This window comes from Bos indicus, chromosome 14 (assembly GCF_029378745.1).
Source record: "Bos indicus isolate NIAB-ARS_2022 breed Sahiwal x Tharparkar chromosome 14, NIAB-ARS_B.indTharparkar_mat_pri_1.0, whole genome shotgun sequence".
Lineage (NCBI taxonomy): Eukaryota > Metazoa > Chordata > Mammalia > Artiodactyla > Bovidae > Bos > Bos indicus.
In genome coordinates, this window is record NC_091773.1 from 65,423,811 (window position 1) to 65,438,922 (window position 15,112).

Here is a 15,112-nt window from a genome sequence, read left to right on the forward strand (position 1 = left end):
TGTGAAAAAACAAAAGAGCTACAATGCTACTATGACTTTGACTGTTTAGGTCTCATGTTAACCCTAGCTGGTATTCACGCTTCATAGTAAAGCTGTTCTCTAGAAAAATCTATAAAATCAACATATATTTATTAAATGCCCATGTATAGTAGTCAGGCACTACCTACTTAGGAAGTATCCCAGGTGGCACTAGTGGTAAAGAACCCACCTACAATGCAGGAGCCGTAAGAGACGCAGGTTTGATCCCTCGGTTGGGAAGATCCCCTGAAGAAGAGCAAGGCAACCCACTCCATTATTCTTCCCTGGAGAATCACACTGACAGAGGAGCCTGTCAAACTACAGTCCATGCAGTCACAAAGACGAGGACATGACTGAGGCAAGTTAGTACTGCTGCTGCTGCTAAGTCACTTCAGTCATGTCCGACTCTGTGCGACCCCACAGATGGCAGCCCACCAGGCTCCCCCGTCCCTTGGATTCTCCAGGCAATAACGCTGGAGTGGGTTGCCATTTCCTTCTCCAATGCATGAAAGTGAAAAGTGAAAGTGAAGTCGCTCAGTCATGTCCGACTCTTCCTGACCCCATGGACTGCAGCCTTCCAGGCTCCTCCATCCATGGGATTCTCCAGGCAAGAGTACTGGAGTGGGGTGCCATCACCTTCTCCACAAGTTAGTACTAGCCATTTTAAAACATCAATGAACAAAAGAAAGAACAATAAAATAAAATCCCAGTGTCCTCATTTTAATGGGGATAGGAAGCATTTTAAAAATCAAATAATAAACATAAACAACTGATTTAAGGAAGTTAGAAGACAAATGCCCTCAGAAATAGGAAAAGAAGAGCATGGAACAGGAACTACTGAAGAGGGAGCAATTTCATATACAGTGGGTAGTTGTGGCTCAGCTGGTAAAGAATCCACCTGCAATGTGGGAGACCTGGGTTTGATCCCTGGGTTGGGAAGATCCCCGGAGAAGGGAAAGGCTACCCACTCCAGCATTCTGGCCTGGAGAATTCCACGGACTGCATAGTCCATGCAGTCGCAAAGAGTCGGACATGACTGAGCGACTTTCACACTAACAGTGTAGATCTTATTAAAAGGAAAGGTTTAATTCCAAGCAAAACTTAAGCAGACTAGAAGGAAGTAAGTGACAGTTGTGTGGATTTCTGGAGAGTGATTCAGGCAGATGATTCAGGTAGAATCCTAAGGACAGAGGAGCCTATCAGGCTACAGTCCATGGGGTCACAAAGAGTTGGACACGACTTAGTGACTACACAATGAAAACAACATAATCATCCCTGCCCAATCTACCACAGAAACTAGAGTTAAAATTAATTATGTGCTTTGTCGCTCAGTCATGAGCAACTTTGTAAGCTTAACAGACACAATGTTCTCTGCTAGTAATTGAAGACACAGGGACTATCTTTACACAAAGAATTCAGAATCCAGTTGTGAGACAATAAACCAGTAATTAGAATTTAACAAAACAAATGCTGTAACAATGCTGAAAACAAGTTCCTGTGAGATACACTAAAATGGTTGAGGGAAAAGTGCAGTTGTTGTATTTAAGTTGAATCCTGAAGAATAAATAGGAATCATTTTAAGAGAAAAAATTATAAATTCATTAAAGAAAAAAAGATACCTCAATTCAAAAATGGTACAAAGATATACATAAAAAATGCACAGAATGTAAAAATAGAAATGATCCATAACCATGAAAAGATTCTTGAGCCTAACCAGTAAAAAGGGAAATTCAAATAAAGATAATGTATGACTTTAAGGCTTCCCTGGTGGCTCAGCAGTAAAGAATCTGCCTGCAATGCAGAAGACATGGGTTTGACCCCTTGAGGGGAAGATCCTCTGGAGAAGGAAATGGCAATCCATTTCAGTATTTGTGCCTGGAAAATACCATGGACAGGAGCCTGGTGGGCTACAGTCCATGGGTCACAAAAGACTCAGATACGACTCAGCATCTAACCAACAACAAATGATTCTTTTAACCTATAGGACTAACAAGGCCTCCCAGCCTCTAATTCATCTTTCAGGAATCTATCTGAAAAGAATTTTCCCATGAGTCTGCAATAATATTTACATAATGACAGTGTCAGCAGCTTATTTACAGTAGCCTGCGGGCAGGAATCCCTCAGAAGAAATGGAGTGGCCATCACGGTCAACAAAAGAGTCCGAAATGCAGTACATGGATGCAAACTCAGAAACGACAGAATGATCTCTGTTCATTTCCAAGGCAAACCATTCAATATCACAGTAATCCAAGTCTATAAACCAACCAGTAATGCTGAAGAAGCTGAAGTTGAATGGTTCTATGAAGACCTACAAGACCTTTTAGAACTAACACCCAAAAAAGATGTCCTTTTCATTATAGGGGACTGGAATGCAAAAGTAGGAAGTCAAGAAACACCTGGAGTAACAGGCAAATTCGGCTTTGGAATACGGAATGAAGCAGGGCAAAGACTAACAGAGTTTTGCCAAGAAAATGCACTGGTCATAACAAACACCCTCTTCCAACAACACAAGAGAAGACTCTACACATGGACATCACCAGATGGCAAACACCGAAATCAGATTGATTATATTCTTTGCAGCCAAAGATGGAGAAGCTCTATACAGTCAGCAAAAACAAGACCAGGAGCTGACTGTGGCTCAGACCATGAACTCCTTATTGCCAAATTCAGACTTAAATTGAAGAAAGTAGGGAAAACCACTACACCATTCAGGTATGACCTAAATCAAATCCCTTATGATTATACAGTCGAAGAAAGAAATAGATTTAAGGGCCTAGATCTGATAGATAGAGTGCCTGATGAACTATGGAATGAGGTTCGTGACATTGTACAGGAGACAGGGATCAAGACCATCCCCATGGAAAAGAAATGCAGAAAAGCAAAATGGCTGTCTGGGGAGGCCTTACAAATAGCTGTGAAAAGAAGAGAAGCGAAAAGCAAAGGAGAAAAGGAAAGATATAAACATCTGAATGCAGAGTTCCAAAGAATAGCAAGAAGAGATAAGAAAGCCTTCTTCGGCGATCAGTGCAAAGAAACAGAGGAAAACAACAGAATGGGAAAGACTAGGGATCTCTTCAAGAAAATCAGAGATACCAAAGGAACATTTCATGCAAAGATGAGCTCGATAAAGGACAGAAATGGTATGGACCTAACAGAGGCAGAAGATATTAAGAAGAGGTGGCAAGAATACACAGAAGAACTGTACAAAAAAGATCTTCACGACCCAGATAATCACGATGGTGTGATCACTGACCTAGAGCCAGACATCCTGGAATGTGAAGTAAAATGGGCCTTAGAAAGCATCACTACAAACAAAGCTAGTGGAGGTGACAGAATTCCAGTTGAGCTATTCCAAATCCTGAAAGATGATGCTGTGAAAGTGCTGCACTCAATATGCCAGCAAATTTGGAAAACTCAGCAGTGGCCACAGGACTGGAAAAGGTCAGTTTTCATTCCAATCCCAAAGAAAGGCAATGCCAAAGAATGCTCAAACTACCGCACAACAGCACTCATCTCACACGCTAGTAAAGTAATGCTCAAAATTCTCCAAGCCTGGCTTCAGCAATATGTGAACCGTGAACTTCCTGATGTACAAGCTGGTTTTAGAAAAGGCAGAGGAACCAGAGATCAAATTGCCAACATCCACTGGATCATGGAAAAAGCAAGAGAGTTCCAGAAAACCATCTATTTCTGCTTTATTGACTATGCCAAAGCCTTTGACTGTGTGGATCACAATAAACTGTGGAAAATTCTGAAAGAGATGGGAATACCAGACCACCTGATCTGCCTCTTGAGAAATCTGTATGCAGGTCAGGAAGCAACAGTTAGAACTGGACATGGAGCAACAGACTGGTTCCAAATAGGAAAAGGAGTATGTCAAGGCTGTATATTGTCACCCTGCTTATTTAACTTATATGCAGAGTACATCATGAGAAATGCTGGGCTGGATGAGCAAAAGCTGGAATCAAGATTGCCGGGAGAAATATCAATAACCTCAGATATGCAGATGACACCACCCTTATGGCAGAAAGTGAAGAGGAACTAAAAAGCCTCTTGATGAAAGTGAAAGTGGAGAGTGAAAAAGTTGGCTTTAAGCTCAACATTCAAAAAACGAAGATCATGGCATCTGGTCCCACCACTTCATGGGAAATAGATGGGGAAACAGTGGAAACAGTGTCAGACTTTATTTTTCTGGGCTCCAAAATCACTACAGATGGTGACTGCAGCCATGAAATTAAAAGACGCTTACTCCTTGGAAGGAAAGTTATGACCAACCTAGATAGCATATTGAAAAGCAGAGACATTACTTTGCCAACAAAGGTTCGTCTAGTCAAGGCTATGGTTTTTCCTGTGGTCATGTATGGATGTGAGAGTTGGACTGTGAAGAAGGCTGAGCGCCGAAGAATTGATGCTTTTGAACTGTGGTGTTGGAGAACTCTTGAGAGTCCCCTGGACTGCAAGGAGATCTAACCAATCCATTTTGAAGATCAGCCCTGGGATTTCTTTGGAAGGAATGATGCTAAAGCTGAAAGTCCACTACTTTGGCCACCTCACGCAAAGAGCTGACTCATTGGAAAAGACTCTGATGCTGGGAGGGATTGGGGGCAGGAGGACAAGGGGACGACAGAGGATGAGATGGCTGGATGGCATCACTGACTCGATGGACGTGAGTCTGAGTGAACTCCAGGAGTTGGTGATGGACAGGGAGGCCTCGCGTGCTGCGATTCATGGGGTCGCAAAGAGTCAGACACGACTGAGTGACTGATCTGATCTGATCTGATTAGGGAAATGAAAATCAATACCACACAGAGGGACTTCCTGGAGGTCCAGTGGTTTAGCAGTTTTATTGCAGGGAGTACGGGTTTAATACTCAGTCAGGGAACTGAGATCCTACATGCCACACATCGAGAAGACAAAAAAAAACAAAACACAAAGAGATACCACTTCATACCCACTAGGTTGGACATAAAAGGAGAAGGAAAACAACAACAACAACAAAATAACAAGTGTAGGCAAGGATGGGGAGGAATTAGAACTCTCAGACTTTGAAGTGGATGTATACAATAGTACAACCACTGTGTATAACACTTGACAGTTTATCAAAAATGTAAAAACAGCAACTGTATTGTCAGGTATGTAGCCAACAGAATTGAAAACCTGTTTACCTTAGAGTTCATACATGCATGTTCAGAGCAGCATTATCATTACCCAAGAAGTAGGCTTCTCTGGTGCCTCAGACAGTAAAGAGTCTGCCTGCAACACAGGAGACCTAAGTTTAATCCCTGGATTGGGAAGATCCCCTGAGAAAGGCATGGCAATTCATTACAGTATTCTTGCCTGGAGAGTCCCCACGGACAGAGGAGCCTGGCTGGCTATAGTCCATGGGGTCGCAAAGAGTTGGACATGACTGAATGACTAGGCACAGCACAAGAAGTGGAAAAGATGCAAAGCTACAATTGATAAATAAACAAAATATCCCTATACAGTAGTAGTATTTGGCCATAAAAAGTAATGAAGTACTGATACATGCCCAACATGGAGAAACCTTGAAAACATGGTAAGTAAAAGAAAAGCTCAGTCATTCAGTCATGTCCAACTCTTTACAACCCCATGGACTGTAGCTTGCCAGGCTCCTGTCAATGGAATTTTTCGGGCAAGAATACTGGAATCAGTTGCCATTTCCTTCTCCAAGGGAGCTTACCTACCCAGGATGGAACCTGCATCTCTGGCATCTCCTATATTGGCAGACAGATTCTTTACCACTAGTGCCACTGACAGAAAATGCCACATGTCGTATGTGGCAGTCTCTATCCAGAATCAGAGAGTCAGGATTTCTTTGTTGGAGTTGTGAAAATGCCCTGGAGTTAGATGGTGATGCTGACTGCACAACAATGTGAATATACTAAAAATCAGTGAATCAAACAGTTTAAAATAATTAAAATAGTAAATTTATATTATGTGAATTTTATCTCAATTTAAATTAAAAAACTCCCTGAAGTATTTGTCTCCATTAGCATGTCACATAATTTAAATAAACAGCTGAACATTAAGACATCTACATAGCCCTGTCCATACAACTCTCAAATACATAATAGTAATATGTGGCTCTACTTGGATTTGGCGTTCACTCGACAAACCTGGTCACATTTTGCCAAAAAATCAAAGGACTGTAATAAATAGACAGAGACAGATACGTTCTGAAGGGTTTGGCAGTCCAGTGGTTAAGGCTCCACACTTCCATTGCAAGGGGAGAAGGTTCAGTCCCTGGTCAGGGAACTAGATTCCACATGCCATGTGGTGGGGCCAAAAAGTTTTCAAAAAATTTAATAAATTTTAAAATGTACCAAATAAAACATTCCTTAAACCATGCAAGCAACATAATAGAGATAATATTAATAATACTAATTTGATAATATTAATAATTATTAATATTAATAACATTAAGTATTAATATTAATAGCAATCAAATGAGGGAGGAGAAAAAATAGTATCTAATTCATACATTTATATTTATTCTTACTGGTTTCTTTAGGTTTTCTAACATTGTGCCCATTATTTAAGTCATTTTCTTTTCTATTATTGCGGGTATAACAGTTGAGTGGTGGTTCTCTCTCTACTATGTTCTCAAATTTCTGTTCAAAATTCTTGAACAAAAAAACAAAAACACAACAGTTTACCAGTAATGATACTAAGTAAACAGAACACACATTTGGAAACCTACAATATAAATATGTATAATTAGCTTAATAATATCTATCTTTAGCCAGATATTCTGTGGTATTCAGGAAGTCCTATGGTGTAGCCAGAGCCATGTTCTTATAACTCTAGCAATAATTATTTATAAGGCAAAATTACAGTCAGGATTCTTTTTACAAGTGGGCCTTTACCATTTCATAAAAAATTCAGCTACTGTATATGGTAGTCTAACTTGCAAGCCATCATATGTCACATAAAATGATTCCCAAAAGGATAACACAGATTTGAATAAAAACTTAAACATATGCAAATTCAAAAAGATTAATTTATTCTATATTTTAATACTGCCCAAGGGTAGAAGGTAACGCTCTCCTTCAGGTTCAACTTAATTCAACATCAAAGGAAAGAATTTATACTTTGTACAAAAGCCAAAATTCAATAACAAACAAGTAAATTATAGCATACACGTAGGGAATGTTTTGTGATTTATTTTCCAGCTGTAACTGACTACAAATAAAATTACATTTTATTATATTTCTGCTAAATACTCCAGTATCATCTGAACTAAAACCATTTATAAATGATTTGGCAGATGGTAGAATATAGGATGTACCTGTTAGTTTAACAGTATCAATGAAGAGGGTTTTTTCTCTTTTATTTTTTTCAACTTAGAGATATTTCTAACAGGTTAATATAGAAAATAGGAAATATCCATGGATCCATTTCAACAAACACAATTCAGCAAACCATACCATTATACTGTATTTGCTTCAATTATTTTTTTAAAGAGATCAATAGATTTTATATAACTTTAAGCTATTTTGGGAGCTCATTAAAATGTCAATGAAAATGAACAATAAAAGTATAATCTTCCTTGTGATTTATACCACTACAAATTTATTTAAACTTTGCTTAAAACAAAACAGCTCAATAAAAGTTATACTAAAATTACCTAACAACTTCTGGATTTACTTCATATTTTTGAAATATCACTAAACCTACATTTTAACAGTTAAGTTCGTGAAAATAAAATAATTTATTTAACAAATGCCTATTTCACATATCCAGAAGTCCAAGTTAGAACATATGTTCATTTTACAGAATAGGTTTAAAAACTATCAATTCAAACATTACTCTCTAGGGAAAAATAAATCCTAATGTAACTAGTGGGATAAACAATTCATTAGAACTCAACTTGGACAAACTCCAGGACAAATTTAAGGAAAAAGAAACAAGTAGGTCTTGATTGTGCAGTAGCAAAGACTGAAAATGAATATGCCCTAATTAACAAACACTTTAAAAGATTCTGTCTGTATCATTTGCTGACAAATTACAATACAGAGCTGATAAAATTTTTGGACCAATCTGACATTTCTGTAAAGAAAATTCTTCCTCCAAAATTTTAAATAAAAAACATGGAAGTGGCTTTAAATACTCATGCAAAGGAATTAAACAATCCATTCACATTCATAGCAATACTATAAAATTTTTGCCATACGTACACTTCAGGACAATCATCCATTCTTTTAAAATCAACACACCTCACGCAATTGCAAGAATATCCTCAGCAACAGCTGGATCTAAAGATTTATACAGAGTCCCCAAATGCAAGGTCTGAACCTACAAAATTGGTTCCAAAAATGTATTTTTGTTATTACTCATATCCTGTACAGTAAAATAAGATTAGATCACTTTTTCCAAAATAAAATGAGTACAAAACTCACTAATTCAACTGAGAAATGAAAGCAGTTTAAAAAGCTTAGAAATTTGTATTTCATTCTGCACACAATGACTCTTTAACTTACACAATATATCAACACTCATGGATGAGAAAAAACTTCTTTACCTAAATGGTAGGTAAAATGAAAGGTTAAAGTCCCTCTTTCCTCCTCCTTCCCACTCCACTCCCCACAATAACCACTTTTTATGAATTCAGCAAACAGATCTACATGCCTCTGTCTCTTTATGATTCATAGACATATTTATAATTTTAATGAAGATATACATATATATATGTGTTATATATACATATATATATATATAAGCCTGCTTTTTATGACTAAGCAACGTATCTCAGCGATCAAGATTTTTCTACATAACTACATACTCTTCCACATTGGTCTTTTTAATGCATACTTGACATTCTGTTGTTTGAATCAAGATTTACATTCACTAGCCAGTGTATCACTTTATCAATATTCCTACAATATTAACTGCTATATTTATTTAATTACCACCATTTGACCATTTCACATACCTGCAAAATACAAATTATATTCTACTGAGATATGAGAACATTTTATCATTTTCCAAATTTTTGAAATATTTGGAACTTAAATATTAGATGACATATGGACAGAGAAAATGAGAAATAAAAGTTGTCCATCACTAAAATTAAAATTTAATGAATGTCTTATTGTAACATATAAAGTTCAAAATCTTACAATGAACTATAGGTGGTAGCAAACCAACAAAATACAAGAGAGCAAAATGTTGTTTCTTCAATAATCTCATCATCTCTCACACAAGTTAATTCAATATAGACAGGTCACGTACTTAAGCAAAAATGTTTACTTACAAAAAAAAAGAAGTGTGTTCATGCAATATATCTTATATACGTAATTAAAAACTTTCAAATATTATTTTGAGAATTCTGATAAGGAAAAAAATCACTAAAATTTTAGTTTAATTTCAGTAATTAAAGTCATTGGTTTTTGCTCTGGCCAAGAGCACATTTTACATATATTATGTAAGCACAAAGAATACAAATTTGGTCATCAGAAAAAAGCATACAAACTAAAATCTTGATCAAAAAATCAAAAACCACTAAAATGGCTGAAGAAATTAGCAACTGCATGTCAATAAGTATTTACTTATATTTTCCATAGTTTCAAGGTTTTGAAGATTAATGACCTCCATAGAAAAAGAGACAGTCCTTACTGAACTTAATGTAAAAAGGGAAAATGCTATTAAATAATCACCCAAAAAAGAAAAGTGTAAAAATCACTCCTATGAAAAGTACAATGCAAAGCAGGAAAAATAATCTGTTAAAAAATATAATAGGGGGATATGATCCAGAGAAAAGATCAATTGAGTCAGTATCTGAGGAGTGAGTAAAAATTATTTAGGCCACTGACTACTGAGACAGTACGGTGAAAGACTTGGCTTTTAAAAAAAAAAAGACACTGAAAAAGTCAAGAAGTTGGGAAGGGATAGAGAGGAAGATATTCAGATGAATCCAGACAGTTAAGAAGGGGTCAGACATAGAGGATATCACTGAAAGTTTTAAATGTTCTAATCTTTACAATAAAAGCTATGAGAAATAAAGTGTTTCAGGCAGGAAAACAATATAAATAGAACTTTCTTCCAAAAACAAATTACACAAATTTGGCTTCAGATGTATGTATTAGCTGGTAACCGAGAGTGAGTGAAGGTCACTCAGTTGTGTCCGACTCTTTGTGACCTCATGGACTATAGCCTGCTGGGCTCCTCTGTCCATGGAATTCTCCAAGCAAGAATACTAGAGTGGGTTGTCATTTCCTTCTCTAGGGGATCTTACCAACGCAGGGATTGAACCCAGGTCTCCTGCACTGCAGGTAGATTCTTTACCATCCAAGCCACCAAGGACTTAGAACTCCTCTCTAAATACTTAGAGAATCAAGAAAGAAAATACAAAGACCTGTATCTTACTCATATTGGGACTCGAAGGCCTACAACACAACAGTTCACACTTGACAGGTATCAAAAAAATATTTTTAGAGCAACTGAACGGGCCTTCCCTGGTGGTCCAGTGGCAAAGGCTCTGCACGCTCACTGTGGCAGGCCTAGGTTCCAGCCCTGGTTGAGGAACTAGCCACACATGCTGCAACTAAGACTCATTACAGCCATATAAGTAAAAAATTAAAAAAAAAAAAAAATAGCTGAAACTTAAAAAGCGCTGAGTAGTAACAGATTCATCTAGGAAACTGGAAATATTTTTACAGTTATAAATTATAATGAATACCATCAAAGCCATTATCAAAAACTCATTATTACCAACTACTATTAATGGCTCTATCACCAACACTAAACTAGACCTAGAATTAAACATCTAGAATAAGTGCATTTCTAGATATGGCAAAATTCATCTCTCTCAATCCACTGCATCATCTTTCCTAATCATCTGTTTCCATATCTATAACAGTCAGTCAGTTCAGTCGCTCAGTCGTGTCCAACTCTTTGCGACCCCATGAATCCCAGCACGCCAGGCCTCCCTGTCCATCACCAACTCCCGGAGTTCACTCAGACTCATGTCCATCGAGTCAGTGATGCCATCCAGCCATCTCATCCTCTGTTGTCCCCTTCTCCTCCTGCCCCTGATCCCTCCCAGCATTAGGGTCTTTTCCAACGAGTCAACTCTTCGCATGAGGTGGCCAAAGTATTGGAGTGCCAGCCTCAGGACCAGTCCTTCCAATGAACACCCAGGACGGACCTCCTTTAGGATGGACTGGTTGGATAGCCTTGCAGTCCAAGGGACTCTCAAGAGTCTACTCCAACACCACAATTCAAAAGCATCAATTCTTCGGCGCTCAGCTTTTTTCACCGTCCAACTCTCACATCCATACATGACTACTGGAAAAACCAGAGCCTTCACTAGACGGACCTTTGTTGGCAAGGTAATATCTTTGCTTTTTAATATGCTATCTAGGTTGGTCGTAACTTTCCTTCCAAGGAGTAAGCGTCTTTTAATTTCATGGCTGCAATCACCATCTGCAGTGATTTTGGAGCCCAAAAAAATAAAGTCTGACACTGTGTCCACTGATTCCCCATCTATTTCCCATCTTAGTTTTCTGAAAAAGAGGTTATTAAAAGAGGTAAAAATAACTGACTTGTTTATTTCAAATGTCGGTTGTGAGGTTCAAAGAAATCACTGTATGCAGTGGAATTAAGTCAAAATGTTATACAAGAGTATTATGATGCTGTTCTTAGAGATTTTCTTCTATGACAAACTATGCACTGTATGATCTTTTGAACACAGGGACCTCCAATGACTATTTGTTCCTATACTTGAAGTTAGTGCTCTTGCCTGGAAAATCCTATGGGCGGAGGAGCCTGGTGGGCTGCAGTCCATGGGGTCGCTGAGGGCCGGACACGACTGAGCGACTTCACTTTCACTTTTCACTTTCATGCATTGGAGAAGGAAATGGCAACCCATTCCTGTGTTCTTGCCTGGAGAATCCAAGGAAGGGGGAGCCTGGTGGGCTGCCATCTATGGGGTCCCACAGAGTCAGACATGACTGAAGCAACTTAGCAGCAGCAGCAGCAGCAGCAGTGTATTAAAAAAGATTAAATCACCAAACACAAGAAAGTAATTTAGGGGCAATTACTAAAAAAAAAATAAATAAGAAAAACCTTTAGACTAAATGTAGTGCTTTCTAACCATGATATTTCTCTTTTATTAAGGACACTGTATGCTAACAAATTAAAAGACGCTTACTCCTTGGAAGGAAAGTTATGACCAACCTAGATAGCATATTCAAAAGCAGAGACATTACTTTGCCAACTAAAGTCCATCTAGTCAAGGCTATGGTTTTTCCGGTGGTCATGTATGGATGTAAGAGTTGGACTGTGAAGAAAGCTGAACGCCAAAGAATTGATGCTTTTGAATTGTGGTGTTGGAGAAGACTCTTGAGAGTCCCTTGGACTACAAGGAGATCCAACCAGTCCATTCTGAAGGAAAGCAACCCTGGGATTTCTTTGGAAGGAATGATGCTAAAGCTGAAAGTCCAGTACTTTGACCACCTCATGAGAAGAGTTGATTCACTGGAAAAGACTCTGATGCTGGGAAGGGTTGGGGGCAGGAGGAGAAGGGGACAACAGAGGATGAGATGGCTGGATGGCATCACCTACTTGATGGACGTGAGTCTGAGTGAACTCCGGGAGTTGGTGATGGACAGGGAGACCTGGCGTGCTGCGATTCATAGGGTCGCAAAGAGTCAGACATGACTGAGCAACTGAACTGAACTGAATTGAATCTTTTATACCTACAATTTGGCAAAGTGTTGAAAGTAACCAAACTAAAACCCAAATCAAGATAAACAAAGATTTTACAAGTTAGTATTTGTACTAGAAGGTGAAGTGTTAGTTGCTCAGTCATGTCCGACTCTTTGCAACCCCATGGACTGTAGCCTGCACCTGGCTCCTCTGTCCATGGGATTGTCCAGGCAATAATACTGGAGTAGGTTGCCACTTCCTTCTCAAGGGGATCTTCCAGACCCAGGGATTGAACCCAGGTCTCCCACACTGCAGATTCTTTACCATCTGAGCCACCAGGGAAGCCCCTAGTAACTGTACTAAGAAAGATACAAAGAAAACATCAGATGAAAACATGCTCAGAATCAATTATATTAACTGTTAAATTTAAGATTCTGGACTATTATCCATATAAAGCCAATTGAGACATTATTTAAAAATTTAAAACATGTTATTTAAAAATCATTCAATCAAGACAAATTTACAGATGAATTAACGACATATTTAGGAGGAAAACATCTTTAATCAAAATAAAGCCTAGATTCACTTCTATTATTTTTCAACACTCCAAAAGAAATAAAAATAAAGATAAACTTATATGGATTTATATAGTAGCACTATTCTTTCTGATATGAACAAACTTACTTCAAATGCAATTTAGGTAAAAATTTCAACTTGAAATATAAGGCTGTAAATACATTCATCTAATTAAGTCAAATATGCAGAACAACAGTCAAACAATTTTTTTAATTGAAGTTAATCTTTTTTCAGAGTTAAACTACTATGCTTATTGTCACAAAATACATTAGAGTCCCATGATATCTCACATTAAAATCACATTTCTCTTTTCCTATTTTTATTACTCTTTGTAACTATCTTTTTAAAACATAAACCTAAGCAAAAAATGCTCAATGAAATCAAATGGAGATACATGAAAGTGTGTATATAAAATCTAGCTACAAAATCCTTTATTATGTAACTGAAAATGCTATTTGCCTCAGTCTCTGGCAGCCTTTTGAGCTAGAGAAACCCAGGAGCCCTGGTGAAGAGAACCAGTCACCTGACAGGTTTGAGTGAAGGATGGACAGCAGAGCAAGAAACAGTGGGCTGCAAGCTAACAAGCTGCCAGCCAGTCTCCCCTACAAGAAGGGAATCTATAAACAGGCCACACCTTTACTATGAGCTAGCTGCCCCCCATCAAAAGCTGACACACTCCAGGGGGAAGAAAAAGGGACTGAACAGAAGAGAGATTTTGGAAGAGGTGATAGAAAGGTTCCATAACTTGATTTTGCTGGTGGCTACATGACTACAGGTATCTGTAGAAAATCACTAAATTATTGTCATATAAATGTTGAACTTTGTTGCATTTAAATTATAGTCTAATTTTAAAATGAAAATGTTACTGAAAATACTGGTATAATTCATATTATAAACCATTAAAGAGAAGTTTATAAATCACATTCTACATAGCTCTAAAAAAGCTATGAAAGCTTGCTATGGTTACACAGTATTTTTTGGTGTAACCAGACCCCTAAGTATTTCTGTAATTTTTTAAGTTATGGGAAGTTTATGAGAATAAAACAAGAATACTTTGAGAAATAAATTATTAAAAATTAAGCATTCACCAAACATTATTCTTCCCAAAATGAGTTACAAGAAAATCATGAAACTTAAAAAAAAAAGACTAATATCTAAAGAGAGAAACGCTAAGAGTACTCATACCTGAATGCTTGCATTTATCAGAGTCAATAAAAACTGAAGATATTAAAGAATGATACATTTGACTTACATTTCTCTTTAGATGCTAGACTCTAAAAGAATATTGCTTTAGAATATCACAGCTTCACTTATTAAAAAAATTAAAGATGAACAAAAAAGGAAACTGAGTTTAGGTAGTTTGCCTGCCTTCTCTTCCTTAAACATTAATGAGACTGAACACACCTGTTTTTTCTCCATCCTCTTCAAAAGACAACTGATTTTTAAATACTTATAAAATTAATTAAATTCTAGTTTGGCTCATTTTAATTAGCATTTATTGAAAGTCAACTATATGTTCTTGGGGTGGGTATAAATGTAGATGTGAAAAGCAAAACCAGTCAAGATGCAAAAATGATATATAATGACAAGACCAGGCATTTTCAAAGTGAGTTAACTTACCTATATCTAGTAAAAAAAAAAAGAAAAAAAAAGGGGGCGGCGGGGGGGGAAGCCCAAGAATACTAGAGTGGGTAGCCTATCCCTTCTCCAGCAGATCTTCCTGACCCAGGAATCAAACCAGGGTCTCTTTACCAACTGAGCTATCAGAGAAGCCCCAATTAAAAAAAAAAAAGGAAAGAAAATGACCCACTACCAGCTATTCATCTCCCTGAGACTGACAAGTCTGGTA

At 37.6% G+C, this 15,112-nt stretch overlaps 1 protein-coding gene across 27 annotated transcripts in view; it reads right to left on the reverse strand.

Annotated features, from left to right (window-relative positions):
- The window catches only part of VPS13B (vacuolar protein sorting 13 homolog B), an 807,303-nt gene that overhangs the window by 660,344 nt on the left and 131,847 nt on the right, over positions 1–15,112 (reverse strand). Inside the window, exon 17 of one of the 27 annotated variants that reach the window (XM_070803118.1) lies at positions 5,184–5,271. The exons of the other annotated variants lie outside the window; for them this stretch is intronic. Within the exon in view, the coding sequence (XP_070659219.1) occupies positions 5,223–5,271 (49 nt within the window). The 3' untranslated portion in view covers positions 5,184–5,222. The remainder of the gene's footprint in view (positions 1–5,183; positions 5,272–15,112) is intronic. 27 annotated transcript variants of the gene reach the window in all.